At 38.9% G+C, this 14,221-nt stretch overlaps 1 protein-coding gene across 3 annotated transcripts in view; it reads right to left on the bottom strand.

Annotated features, from left to right (window-relative positions):
- SPICE1 (spindle and centriole associated protein 1) overlaps positions 1 to 14,221 on the bottom strand; it is a 74,062-nt gene that overhangs the window by 26,646 nt on the left and 33,195 nt on the right. For all 3 annotated transcript variants that reach the window (XM_051819045.2, XM_002716697.5, XM_008266934.4), the window contains exons 8-11: positions 8,222 to 8,364; positions 7,896 to 8,027; positions 6,901 to 7,166; positions 3,166 to 3,297 (exon numbers count right to left, since the gene is read on the bottom strand). In XM_051819045.2, the coding sequence (XP_051675005.1) occupies positions 3,166 to 3,297; positions 6,901 to 7,166; positions 7,896 to 8,027; positions 8,222 to 8,364 (673 nt within the window). The remainder of the gene's footprint in view (positions 1 to 3,165; positions 3,298 to 6,900; positions 7,167 to 7,895; positions 8,028 to 8,221; positions 8,365 to 14,221) is intronic.

Raw genomic sequence — 14,221 nt, forward strand, 5'->3', positions numbered from 1 at the left:
TCAAGAAATTGAAAAGGCATCAAATAAACAAGATATCAATGCATCTCAAGGACCTAGAAAAACAACAGCAAACCAAACCTAAAACTAGTAGGGGAAAAGAAATAATTAAAATTAGAGAAAAAATAAACAAAATTGAAACTAAAAATAATACAAAAGATCAGCAAAATAAAGACCTAGCTTTTTGAAAAAATAAACAAAATTGATACACCATTGGTCCAACTAACCCAAAAAAGGGGGGGAAAAGACCCAAATCAAAAAAATTAAAGATGGAAAAGGAAATATAACAACCATATGACTCAATTTAGGTAGGTTTTATGTGTCCATCAACTGAAGACTGGTTAAGGAAATTTGGGTTATATACACCATGGAATACTGTATCGTGGTAAAAAAAAAATGAAATCCTGTCATTTGCAACAAAACAGATGAAACTGGAAAACATCATACTTAGTGAAATATGCCAGTCCCAAAAGGACAACTCCCTGATCTGTGATAATTAATAGACCACCAAAAAGGTAATCTATAGAAGTGAAATTAACACTTTGAGATGCAACAACTCTGATCAGCCCTTGTCTCAACTATTGAAGACCAGTTTTATTTTTAAGTTAATTGAAAATAGATCTTAGCAAAAAATAAGAATGAGAATAGGAGAGGGAGGAGGAAGAGTGTGGGTGGAAGGGTGGGTATGGTGGGAAGAATCAGTGTGCTCTTAAAGTTGTATTTATGAAATGCCTGAAGTTTGTATTCCTTACATAAAAGGTTTCTGGGAAAATAAATAAATAAATAAGGCCTTTCTTGTAATGCTAGGCAATCCCTTCTATTGATAACAACTTGAAAACCTAGAGAAAATTATTAAAAATATTTATTTTATGATACCAGAGATTACAAAGCTCATAAAAAATCTTGAGAATACCTTACTTTTACAAATAACAGCTGTTCTGAATATGAACTGTGAGTTGTGGTTTTCTTTCCTTGAGTGCTTCATAAACCACACCCACTCCATCTCCACAAACCATGTAGTAGTGAACAACAATTTTAGTAACTCAAGGTAGCAGATAACAGAGTATAAGGCAGCAGACCAGCTGGATATTTAGAAAGATCTTGTTGGCAAAATAGCCACAGGAGGGCTGAGATAAAAAATATCTAAATGTAAACTCTATGAAAAGTCCTGGCTGCTTCAAACTACACTACATGGGAGTCTGTTAGAAAGCAGGTAGCAAATAAAGGGAGATCTACATTTGAAAGAAATAAAGAATAAAACAGAAAACAACTTTGAGTGCAATTTGCAATTTGACTGTGTTACTTAAATCACGTACAACTCTGAAAGGCAGAAAACAAATGCCTTACCAGCTTTGAGGTGTCAAAGAATAGATCTCAGGATTGAAAAAGAGATTGGGAAATTTACACTGACCATATGGCCCAGCAATTCACACAAAAGACACAAAAATTTATGGCTATGCAAAGAGTTGGAAGTAAATTTTTAGTGGAACTTTTTAGAAGAGACCTAAATTATAAATAACTTAAATGTCCAACAGCATGCAATACAAATTATATATATCTTTAAAAATGTATATCATTCAGAAATAAAAAAGTAAAATATGAATATATAGAACATGGATTAAAAAAACTGCCTATACCGTGGATAACTAGAAACATATGTTCATGTGAAAATGCATATATCAATGTTTACAGCAGCACTAATCACAATACATAAAAAGTAGAAATATCTCAAATATTCATCAACTGACAAATGGATAAAGGTGATATATCTATACAGAAATACTGTTGAGTAACACAAAGGAATGAAGTACTGATATGCGCAACAAGAAAAATAAACTTTTTTAAAAAAGATTTATCTATTTATTTTAAAGTCACAGTTACAGCAAGAGAGGAGAGATTAAAAAAAAAAGAGAGATCTTTCCAGTTGTTGCTTCATTTCCAATATGGCCACAATGGCCAGAACTGGGCCAGGCTGAAGCCAGGAACCAGGAGCTTCTTCCGAGTCTCCCACATGTGTAGCAGGGATCCAAGCATTTGGGCCATCTTGTGCCACTTTCCCAAGGCCATTATTAGGGAGCTGGATCAGAAGTGGAGCAGCCAGGACCACAATGGTCCCAACACAGATGAACTTTAAAAACAAGCTAAGTGAAAGAAGCCACATGTAAAAGACCACATATTGCATGATGCCATTTCTATGAAATACACTGATTAATCCACATGGACAGAAAATAGTGATTTCTATGGATATGAAGAAGGGGACAATCAGAGTGACTTCTACTGGGTAAAGAGTTTCTCTTTTGGAATGATAAGAATGTTCTGGACTTAGATAATGGTGTTGACATACAAATCTGAATATACTGAAAACACTGAATTACAATACTTAAAAGGGTGGATTTAATAATATGTAAGCTTTATTATCAAATTTTTAAAATTATATGTCTTATAACAAATGTCCATTGATACAAACACAATGTTATTACCACCTTTCTAATATTTTCTGGCTGATAAATAAGATATAATAAAAACTGCATGGGTACAAAAAGATGATTAAAACAGCCTCTGAACTAAAACTGCACATAGTCTCAGCAACAAGTACACATTTAAGTGTAGCATCATTTGGAAAATGCAATGAGAGAAATAGCCAGAATACCAAAAAGCCACAAAGGAAGAATAATTAACATAGACACAGGCAAGGTTTCCTAGGAGAGATTTTGGACAAATTTTTTAAAAAGGGGAGTAGTTAGTCAAATGGCCAAGAAGACTGAGTAACAAATATGAAGACACTGTAATCACTGTAAATGACATCTGATGTGACTGCAAAAGAGCTCACAACATGTACTCTGCTATTTGAAATTCAAAGTGGCTATCATAATACTAATTCACATTTTAGATTAACTACTATACTAGTGGTAGCTATCACTTAAATACAGATTCTGTCTTCCCCACTAACGTACCAAGTTTCTTAAAGACAACAACTCTATATGCTATCTGCATTCCAAGCTTCTACTATAATAATATCCTCGATAGACCACCTACTCAATAAAAGCTGCCACCAATGACAGTGAGGTTCAAACAGCTAAACCAAAGGCAACTGTAAGAGAATCCAGTACCTGTTTAAAGATATTTAAACTAACAAACACAGAAAAGTATGGGATCTTATCTAAATACCTGTGTAGTAGTATTTTCTTCTCTAAGAAGGAGAATTTCAGATGTTAGAGCATCAATAAGCTCTCGATGATCACCTAATGCTTTTTCTAGTTGCTGCCTTGTCTCTACTTCTTTACGAAGTTGAAGCTCACTCTACAAAAAAAAACAACAAAAACCTCACCAGAAACATCATACATTGAAATCTAAGTTTCCACTCAAAGTAATTAAAGATATTTTCAAAAGAAGAATTTGTTACATGAGAGTAATAAGAATTTTTAAAATAAAATTTTAAATTTTAAAAGTAATAAAATAAATTTTAAAATATAAAAGCAGTAAAAGTTTAAAGTCTTATAATATTTAATTAAAGAAAATGTGCTGCTTTATCCTTATCCATTCTCTAAATAAGACATAATAAAAAAGCATATCAAATTAAATTATACTTTTGTAAATGAAAGTACAAGTATACACATATACATATTGTTTGAACAGACAAAGACTACTTCGAGAAAGAAACACTACTACTTGGTAATGGGGTTGACTACCAGAAGTAAACAGGTTAGCTGGAAGTTAGGGGCAACAGTTAGGTTTTTCATTTTACAACCTTTTGTATCTTTGAATTTCACAGCACGTGATTTTATCACTGATCCAAAAACTAACCTTGTTAAAATATAATTAAATATAAATGACTACTGATTCAAGTGATTAGCTAAACAGTACATGCTTTCAAGCCTGTTAACACTTCCCAAGAGCCAAAAGTACACTCCTGAGGACTCCTGAGTTAGGGAGAAAGATTGATAAGATTCCAGAAAGTCTGATGGATATAAGAAATCTTTCATTAAAATCTTCCATTTAAGGAAGATGGCTCTAGAGAAACTGAAACAACTGAATTAGGGTGTTAGATAAATCTATATTTTTAAATAATAAAAATTTCAACACACTTTACAGATTTAAGTACATATAAATAACAGCCAAAGTAACTTTAAAATTATTAAATGTATAGCTAACACTAATATTACAGCATTTTGAGGACTGATTGCTGTTTGAAAACAAATTTAAGAAAAAATTCTTCCTTGTTTTATACCCACTTAGACAATACCTGAGACAATACCCAGTGAAACCATAAACCAAGTTATAGAGAAAACATGGGGCTGGTGTTATAGTGCAGTGGGTTAAGCCAACACCTGCAATCCCCAGGATCCAGTATCAGAGCATACTAACCCAGCTTCCTGCTAATGTGCCTAAGAAATGTGGGTCACCCACATGGGAGACCCAGATGGAGTTCCCAGCTCTTGGCTTCAGCTTGATCCAGCCCTAGCCATTGTAGCCATTTAAGGGAGTGAATCAGCAGATGGAATCTCTCTCTTTCCTCTGTAACTCTTTCAATTAAACAAAATATATCTTAAATAAAAAAGAAAACATGAAGAATTTTCCTACCTATCAAGTCTACAGATTATAGCAATGCCACTTTCCAAACTCAATAGTAAGCAGAGAAAAGCAACAGAATGAGAATACAGTTAATAGTGCTACTCAAGGTATAGCCGCTAAACAGCAAAATCTAGTATTGGCACAAGACATAATTTTATTTGCCTCACTAATTATAATTATGCTAATTATAATTTTGGAAAGCTCAAATGGCTATCGTCCAAAAATCAAAAAACAGTAAGTGCTGGTGTGAAAAGGAACCGTAATCTACTATTGGTGGGAATGTAAACTAGAACAACCATTATGGAAGAAAGTATGGCAATTCCTCAGAAATCTAAAAACACATCTAATATGATCCAGCCATTCTACTTCTGAGAATTTACCCAAAAGAAATGAAATCAGCATATGAGAGTTATTTGTACGCCCAGGTTTACTGCAGCTCAATTTACAATGGCTAAGAGATGGAGTCAATCCAGATGTCTACAACTGCTGACTGGATAAAGAAAATGTAAATACACACCATGGATTACTACTCAGCCATAAAAAACGAATTCAATCTTGTCTTATGTAACAAAATAGATGCAACTGGAAACCATTACACTTAGTGAAATAAGTGAGTCTCAAAAAGGCAAATATCATCTATTTTCTCTGATATGTGGCAACTAATATAGAATACAAAAAAAATATAGGAATGAAATGGTCACTTTGGGATATGATTGTCATTTTTAGCTCATGTTTATACTCATGTGGAACTGTAGTCTTCCTACTTTTTACTTGTTTAAATACTATGATTAGAGGAGAATTAAGCCTCTGACTATAAAGTGGATTAAAATTATGTCTTTTTTTTTTAAAGATTTATTTATTTATTTGAAAGTTAGAATTACACAGAGAACGGAGAGGCAGAGAGAGAGAGGTCTTCCATCCGTTAGTTCACTCCCCAAATGGCCACAATGGCTGGAACTACGCTGATCCGAAGCTAGGAGTCAGGAGCTTCCTCCTGGTCTCCGATGTGGGTGCAGGGGCCCAAGCACTTGGGCCATCCTCCACTTCTTTCCCAGGCCGTAGCAGAGAGCTGCATAGGAAGTGGAGCAGCCAGGTCTCAAACCAGTGCCCATATGGGATGCCGGCACTTCAGGCCAGGGCGTTAACCCGCTGCGCCACAGTGCCAGCCCCTAAAATTATGACTTTACAAAAACTGATAAAGGCAGGGGTGGGAGGGGGATTGGAGGTGAACACAGGAGTGAGGAAAGTTTGGTTGTCTTCTTGGAACTGTACCTACAGACTGCATAAAATCAAAATTTTTTTAAAAAAAAGAAAGCTCTTTTTAAAATTAAAATAACCTACCTAGCATGTATCAACTAATGGTAAAAGGATAATAACATTAGCCGGCGCCGTGGCTCAATAGGCTAATCCTCCACCTTGCGGCGCCGGCACACCGGGTTCTAGTCCCGGTCGGGGCGCCGGATTCTGTCCCGGTTGCCCCTCTTCCAGGCCAGCTCTCTGCTATGGCCAGGGAGTGCAGTGGAGGATGGCCCAGGTGCTTGGGCCCTGCACCCCATGGGAGACCAGGAAAAGCACCTGGATCCTGGCTCCTGCCATCAGATCAGCGCGGTGCGCCGGCTGCAGCGGCGGCCATTGGAGGGTGAACCAACGGCAAAGGAAGACCTTTCTCTCTCTGTTTCTCTCTCTCACTGTCCACTCTGCCTGTCAAAAAAAAAAAAAAAAAAAAGGATAATAACAGGACAAACCCTTACTGAAGATAATCTAACCAGAGGGATTTTAAACAATGCTATTCAAGTTTGAACTTTATTTACCTGTTTTTTAATAATGGTTATAAATAAAGTTAACATGAATAAATGCTGAGCATGACCTGAGTCCTTTTTCGTGTGTTTTATCTATTTATTTATTTGAAAGACAAATACAGAGAAAGACAGAGAGACATCTTCCATTCACTGATTCACTCCCCAAATGTACACAACAGCTGAGGCCGCACCCAAATGTACACAACAGCTGAGGCCGCACCAGGTCAAACTCAAGAACCACGAACTCCATCCAGATTGCCCACATGGGTGGCAGGAACCTAAGTACCTGGGCCATCACCTGCTGCCTCCCAGGCACATTAGTAGGAGCTGGATGGGAAGCAGAGGCAGGACTTGAGGCACTGTAATATGGGATGTGGGTGTCTCATGTGGAAGCTTAACCTGCTGTACCACAATGTATCCCTCTTATACTTTATTGGGAGGCTGCAATAACTTAAGCAGAGAAGGAAAGAAAAAAAAAAAAAAACCCACACATTTCTTCCTGAAGAAAATTCTATTAATCTCATGCTCTTACCTCTTTAAGGTATCGAACCAGGCGACAGAGAGAGCTCACTAGAGACAAAGTGAAGCCTGTGAGACCATGACCACCCTGCAGTCCTTTGACCTCGCGTCCTGTCCACCGCTCATATTCCGCCATTTCATGTTCCACCTCATGTATCATGTGTTTCAGAATATCCAGGCTGGAATTACTGCTACTGGGTAAGTCTGCAGATGTTGTGCTAGCTGATAACGTGCTCTTCTTCTGCTTGGAAGGAGCATGCAAATCTGGTTTTCTTTTCACTGACAAGGACAGACACAATTCTATTTCAAGACCAGGAAAAATTAAAACTAGAAAACAACTAGAAAAACCTTTTGACTGTTGTTATAAAATCCTTTGACAGAAGTTAATATAATTTTCTCATAAAAATCTTTATACTAGGGCTTACACAATCTATAGTGAATGTGCTAGAACTATCTTTCCAGAGTTACATGGAATAGGAGGCATTTCTTTGCTATTATTCAATTAACTCTCACTTGACGTTCTCCAACTAGAAGAGCTTAAGGAATAGAAATCTACTAAGAGATTAAGATAGCTACATCGGCCGGCGCCGCGGCTCACTAGGATAATCCTCTGCCTTGCAGCACCGGCACACCGGGTTCTAGTCCTGGTCGGGGCACCGGATTCTGTCCCGCTTGCCCCTCTTCCAGGCCAGCTCTCTGCTGTGGCCCGGGAGTGCAGTGAAGGATGGCCCAAGTCCTTGGGCCCTGCACCCCATGGGAGACCAGGATAAGTACCTGGCTCCTGCCATCGGATCAGCGCGGTGTGCCGGCCACAGCGCGCCAGCCGCGGCGGCCATTGGAGGGTGAACCAACGGCAAAAGGAAGACCTTTCTCTCTGTCTCTCTCTCTCACTGTCCACTCTGCCTGTCAAAAAATAAAAAAAAAATAAAAATATATATATATATAAAAAAGATAGCTACATCAAGTTACATGGTTAATAATCTGTCTTTGTAAATTAAAGGATTAAACCTTTATTTAACGGCTGCTTTTGCTTCCTTGAATTCAGCACTTGTCCCACAGTGTAGCCTACAGTCTCAGAAGATTCTTCAGACTGAAGCTTGCTCTGGATTCTCTTGACAGCATTGGTAGCATTCAGAGCAGCTAAAAAGAAGAACATTTCAAAAGTATCTCAACTGCACAAACTTTTTCAAAAAGTACTTCAATTTACAGATACATCACTATTTTAGTTAATTAGGCTAAGGATATCAAAAGCTAAATATTCCTTAAAAGTGATTGTGTTCCAGAAAGAACCCAATAAAGAAGGCTATTAGAAATAATGCAAAGGGAGAACAAACCTCTTTGTTCCACTGATGACAGAGCAGATGATGGAGTTCCTGGAGGGGTTACTGTTTGTGATTGTGCTGCCAATTTCTGCTGAATATCAGTCCAGAGTTTATTAATTAACTCAGAATTTTCTTCCTTTAGTTGGTGGAGAAACCTATAAATTATGGGACAATAACCTAGATTATAATTAACAGGTACAATCATTTAAATTGTTCAATTATTTGTTTGGAAGATTATTCATAACCAAAGAAAAAATCCTTTTCACTTTAAAAGAAAAGATTAGACAAGTTAAAATGTCTATCACCTTAGAGGTAGAAGAAATCATATATCTGCCTCCCAGCTTCCTAACTGCCTCGGCCCCTAAGGGAGAAGCATTTACCCTTTCTGCAGTTTTGTGGTCTGGCTCCATCCTCCTCTCTCCACAGTTACTAAATATCTATGGCTCAGCCTGTGTTGGTGTTTCTCTCCTACAAAGAAGCCTATCCACAGAGCAGTCTGTGTGCATTACTGAGGTCTGTGGGGAAGGGGCAAGGGGACTGAGGAAAGGAGCTACAGTTTACACTGCTAGTATTCACAAAAGAGCTAAGCCTCATACTGTAATTATCATTATCAGTGTTACAGCAGATATTTTAATCTTCAACTATCTGATTCATTTGTACTAAACTTAAAAGAGGCAGAGGGGCAAAAAAGTATAAACAACCCAAATGTTCACCTGCTGATGAATGAATAGGTAAAATCTTGGTGTAGCCGTGCAGTGAAATATTATTCAGTCATAAAAAAGAATGTAGCACTGATATATGCTACAATAGATATGAGCCTTAAAAATATTATGCAAAGTGAGACATCAGCCATGAATGACAGCATACTCCATAGTCTACATATGTAAAAAAATTTATAAAATGTCCAAGATAGGCAAATCTATAGTGGCTGCCTAGAGCTGGTTTGCAGGAAAATGAGGTTTGACAGCTAAAGAGCATGGAGGTTTCTTTTTGAGATGATGAAAATATTCTAAAATTGACAGTGATGAGTGCATGACTCTGTGAATATACTATGAACTATTGAATATTTTTTTGACAGGCAAAGTTAGACAGAGAGGTCTTTCTTCCGTTGGTTCACCCTCCAATGGCAACTGCGGCCGGCGCGCTGTGCTGATCCGAAGCCAGGAGCCAGGTGCTTCCTCCTGGTCTCCCACGCGGGTGCAGGGCCCAAGCACTTGGGCCATCCTCCACTGCCTTCCCGGGCCACAGCAGAGAGCTGGACTGGAAGAGGAGCAACTGGGACAGAATCTGGTGCCCCAACCAGCACTAGAACTCGGGGTGCCAGCGCCACAGGCACAGGATTAGCCAAGTGAACTGCGGCGCCAGCAAACTATTAAATATTTTAAATAAGCAAACTCTATGACACATGAACTCTAAATTGATAAAACTGTTACCAAAAAAAAAAAAAAGAGAGAGAGAGAGAAAGAGAAAAGGGAATCTTAATTAGTGACCCCACAAATTTCAGCCTAAAGGAGTTGATTTCAAACAACCTTCAAAATAGCACATTAGAACACTAGTTGCTAAAATGTTTAGCAAAAGGTTAGTGACTAGTTACAAAACATCAGAAAGACACCTTAGTAAGACAGTGTAAGATTTCTATACAAGTTAGGCAAATAACCTGAATCAGCGTGGAAAGCACATTACTGTCTCTAATAGTTATACTTCTAAGAGTCAGATTAGGGAGCTGACGTTGTGGCATAGTAGGCTAAACCTAGGCCTGGGGCACCAGCATCCTATATGGGCGCCAATTAGAGTCCCAGCTGCTCCTCTTCTTATCCAGCTCTTTGCTTGTGGCCTGAGGAAGGTCCAAGTGCTTGGGCACTGCACCCGCGTGGGAGACCCAGAGGAAGCGTCTGGCTCCTGGCTTTGAATTGGCCTGGCTCCAGCCATTATGACCATTTGGGAAGTGAACCAGCACATGGAAGACCTTTCTCTCTGTCTATAGTTTTACCCCTCAAATAAATAAATTTTTTAAAAAATCTTGGAAAAAAAAAAAGAGTCAGGTTATATGAAATAATAGCAACAATTAAAATAATACCTTCTATGGCAGAAAACAAAACGACCTAATCCCTGGAACCCATGAATGCTACCTTATTTGTCTAAAAACGAACTTGGCATACATGATTAAGAATCATAAGAAAGGGAAATGATCCTGAATTATTTGGATGGGCCCTAAATGCAAATTAACGTCTTAATGCAAGGGAGACACAGGGGATTCGATACACAGTGAGAAGATAATAAGATGGAGGCAGAGATTGGAGTGATGTAGCCAAACCAAGGAATGTCAATAGCCACCAGAAGGTGGAAAAACCAAGAAGATTCTCTGCTGGATACTCTGGAGGGAATATGGACCTACCAACACTTTGATATCAGTCTAGTGAAACTAACTTCAGATATCAAGCCTCCAGAACTTTAAAGATAATCAATATCTATTGTTTTACACCATCAAGTTTGTATTAATGTTATAATATCCTTAGGAAATAATATAATTCTAGGACCTAGATATGTCATGCTGGTATAAGTACCTAAAAATGTGGAAGTAGCTTAGGAATTGAACAACTAAAGGCTGGAAGGACTTTTAGGGGAATGATAAAAAAAGCCTCAATTGCTTTAAACAGACTGTTGGCAGAAATACTGTTTGTTTTTTTCCTAAAGATTTATTTATGTTTATTTGAAAGGCAGAGTTACAGAGGGGCAGAGAGAGACAGGTCTTCCAACTGCTGATTCACTCCCCAAATGGTCGCAATGGCTGGAGCTGGGCTGAACAAAAGCCAGGAGCCAGGAGCTTTCTCTGAGTCTCCCACATGGGTGCAGGGGCCCAAGGACTTGGGCCATCTTCTACTGCTTTCCCAGGCCATAGCAGAGAACTGGATCAGAGGTGGAGCAGCCAAGACTCGAACTGGTGCCCATATGGGATGCCGGCACTGCAGGTGGAGGCTTTACCCACTACACCACAGCACCGGCCCCAGAAACACTGTTGTTAAAGACTCTTCTACTGAGGTTTCAGGAGAAATGAGAAGTACAGTAAAGAAAGTCTGTATTATCTTAGAGAATACATATTTTGTTCTAAGTAGAATGTGGGTAGAAATAATGAAAAGGAGCTTATGATAAGGGTTCAGAAGGAAGTAAGGAACATGTTGGAAACTACAAGAACAGCAATCCCCGTGGTAAGGTAGCAGAAAACTTAGTTGTATGGAAAGCAGAATTCATAAGCAATGAATTTGGATACTTAGCTAAGAACATTTCAAGGCCAAGTACTGAAGGTACAGCCTGCCTCCTCCTGAAGACTGATGCAAAATTCAAGAGAAAGGATATAAACTGAGGGAGGAACTATTCCAAAAGGAACCAAGACAAGATAATTGAGAAATTCTCACAGTGTCGAGACTGCAAAAGGTGCTCAAATTACTGGAGTCACTGTTAGGAAAGCATACTGGTGGAAGAAGGGCTAGGGCATGTATGAACAACCATTTGCTAGTTCTGAACAGATAAGGAATGTGACTCAAGGATCCACTTTTTTTTTCAGCAGAGGCCAGCAATAAAGATGGGATTATCCAGGAAAGATCAGTGGAGGATCTGTTATCTATTGGAGTGAATGGTACTTTTTTGTTTTGTTTCTTTTTTTGAAGACTTATTTATTTGAAAGGCAGAATGGTGGGGGATGGGGGGAGAAGATATATCTTCCATCTACTGGTTTAATCCCCAAATGGCCATGGCTGGGCCAGACCAAAGTCAGGAGCCAGGAACTCCATTCAGGTCTCCCTCATGGGTGGCAGGAACCCAAGTACTTGGGCCATCATTTGCCGCTTCCCAGGCACATCAGCAGGGGGGTGAATCAGAAGCAGAGCAGCCACGACTTAAACCAGCGCTCTGATAAAGTATGCCAGCAACTTAAGTGGTAGCTTAAGTGCTGCGTCACAATGCCAGCCCCCTACATGATCTTTTGAGAATGTTACACAAGCAGAAATACCATCAACTTGGACTGACAAGAAGAGAGACAGAATGAAATGAAGGTTGAACGGCAGACCCCCAAATATCTACAAACAAGAAACAGGCTGATAAAACAACTCAGCTGTGAACATGGGCTATCTTCAAGAACAAGGAAGAATGACACCAAAGCTTTAAGAGCTGGAGATGTAGAGACCACACTCAGGCATAGAGGCTAAGCCCAGTGCCACAGAAATGGAAGCAAGAGTCACGGACCCAGAGGATGAAGGCTAAAGCCATAGATGAGTATTTCTGATCCTTGAAACCTAATGGAATTTGTTATGCGGGATTTTACAGTTACAAATGGTGACCCCTTTCTTCAATTTTTACCTATAAAAAAGAATTATAAGGTAGGTGGTTAGCCCAGCAGTTAAGATGCCCACACCTCACATTAGAGTACCTGGGTTCAATTTCTGGCTCCAGCTCCTGATTTCAGCTTCCTACTAATTAGGGGCACTGGGAACCAGAAGGTGATGACTCAAGAGCTGAGTTCCTTTTATTCAGGTGGAAGACTGAGGTTAAGTTCCTGATTCCCAGCTTCAATCTGGCCCAGCCTCAGCTACTATGCTCATTTAACGAGTGAACCAGGAGATGGAAGCTTGCTCGCCCACACTCCCTCTCAAACAACAGAAGCGTTTTCCTAAGATTAAAAACAAGGCAAAGATGCCTACTATTTTCTCTATTTTCAATACTGTTCTATAGCCTATACAATAATACAAAAGAGACCAGTTGGAGATGTGAGACTTAGAAACAAATAAAACTATGTTTACTTGCAGATCATATGATAGTAAACCTAGAAAATCAACGCTAAAACTAATCCAACCAATAAAGTAGCAGAATAGCAAGATGGTACACAAAAATCAATAGCATTCATAAACACAAACAATAACTAGTTAGAAGGTATAACAGAAAATTCCTCTTGAAAACAAAATAGTGAATAAATTTAATGAAAGTAAGCAAAATTAATGAGAAAAATATTTAAACCTTCATCAAAAACAAAACAGTAAACTTTTAACAAGTGAAAATATACATTTTGTTCTTGGATAGTAAAATTTAATATCATGAAGAGGTCAGTTCTCACTAGCTCATCTAATAATATGACATGTCCTTACAAAAAATACCAGTAAGCTTTTTTATTAAGCTAAATAGGTTGATTCTAAAGTTCATGTGGAAAAATAAATACCCAAGAATCACTATAAAAACTGAGTAAAAAGCTATGAGGGAGTCTATCAAAATATTCTAAATTTTCTAATTAAAACAGTGTGGGGTTGCAGCAAGATAAGAAAGGCAAGGCCAGTGAACTAGAATAGACACTCCAGAAATAGATCCAAGTACACATGGAAATTTAGTATGCAACGAAGTTTGCATCTCAAATCAGCACAGCAACGACACTCTTTTTTAATAAATGGCATTGGGACAATTAATAAAATCATATAAGGGGCCAATGCTGTGGCAGAGCGGATGAAGCTGCCGCCTGCAGTGCCAGCTTCCTATATGGGCACTGGTTCGAGTCCTGACTGCTCTTCTTCTAATCCAGCTCTCTGCTATGGACTGGGAATGCAGTAGAAGATGGTCCAAGTCCTTGGGCCCCTGTACTCGCAAGGGAGACCTGGAAGAAGCTCCTGGCTTTGGATCTGCGCAGCTCCAACCATTGTGGCCATTGGGGAATGAACCATCGGATAGAAGACTTCTCTCTCTCTCGGCCTCTGCCTCTCTGTAACTCTGCTTTTCAAATAAATAAATCTTTAAATAAAATAAAATAAAATCACATAAGTACCAGAAAATGAATGAATTCCTCCATAACCTAGGTGTTTTGTTTTGTTTTGTTTTTTTTTTTTTTTTTTGACAGGCAGAGTGGACAGTGAGAGAGTGAGACAGAGAGAAAGGTCTTCCTTTTTGCCGTTGGTTCACCCTCCAATGGCCGCCGCGGCCAGCGTGCTGCGGCCGGCGCACCGCGCTGATCCGATGGCAGGAGCCAGGAGCCAGGTG

The sequence above is a fragment of the Oryctolagus cuniculus genome, chromosome 4 (assembly GCF_964237555.1).
Source record: "Oryctolagus cuniculus chromosome 4, mOryCun1.1, whole genome shotgun sequence".
NCBI classification, from domain to species: domain Eukaryota; kingdom Metazoa; phylum Chordata; class Mammalia; order Lagomorpha; family Leporidae; genus Oryctolagus; species Oryctolagus cuniculus.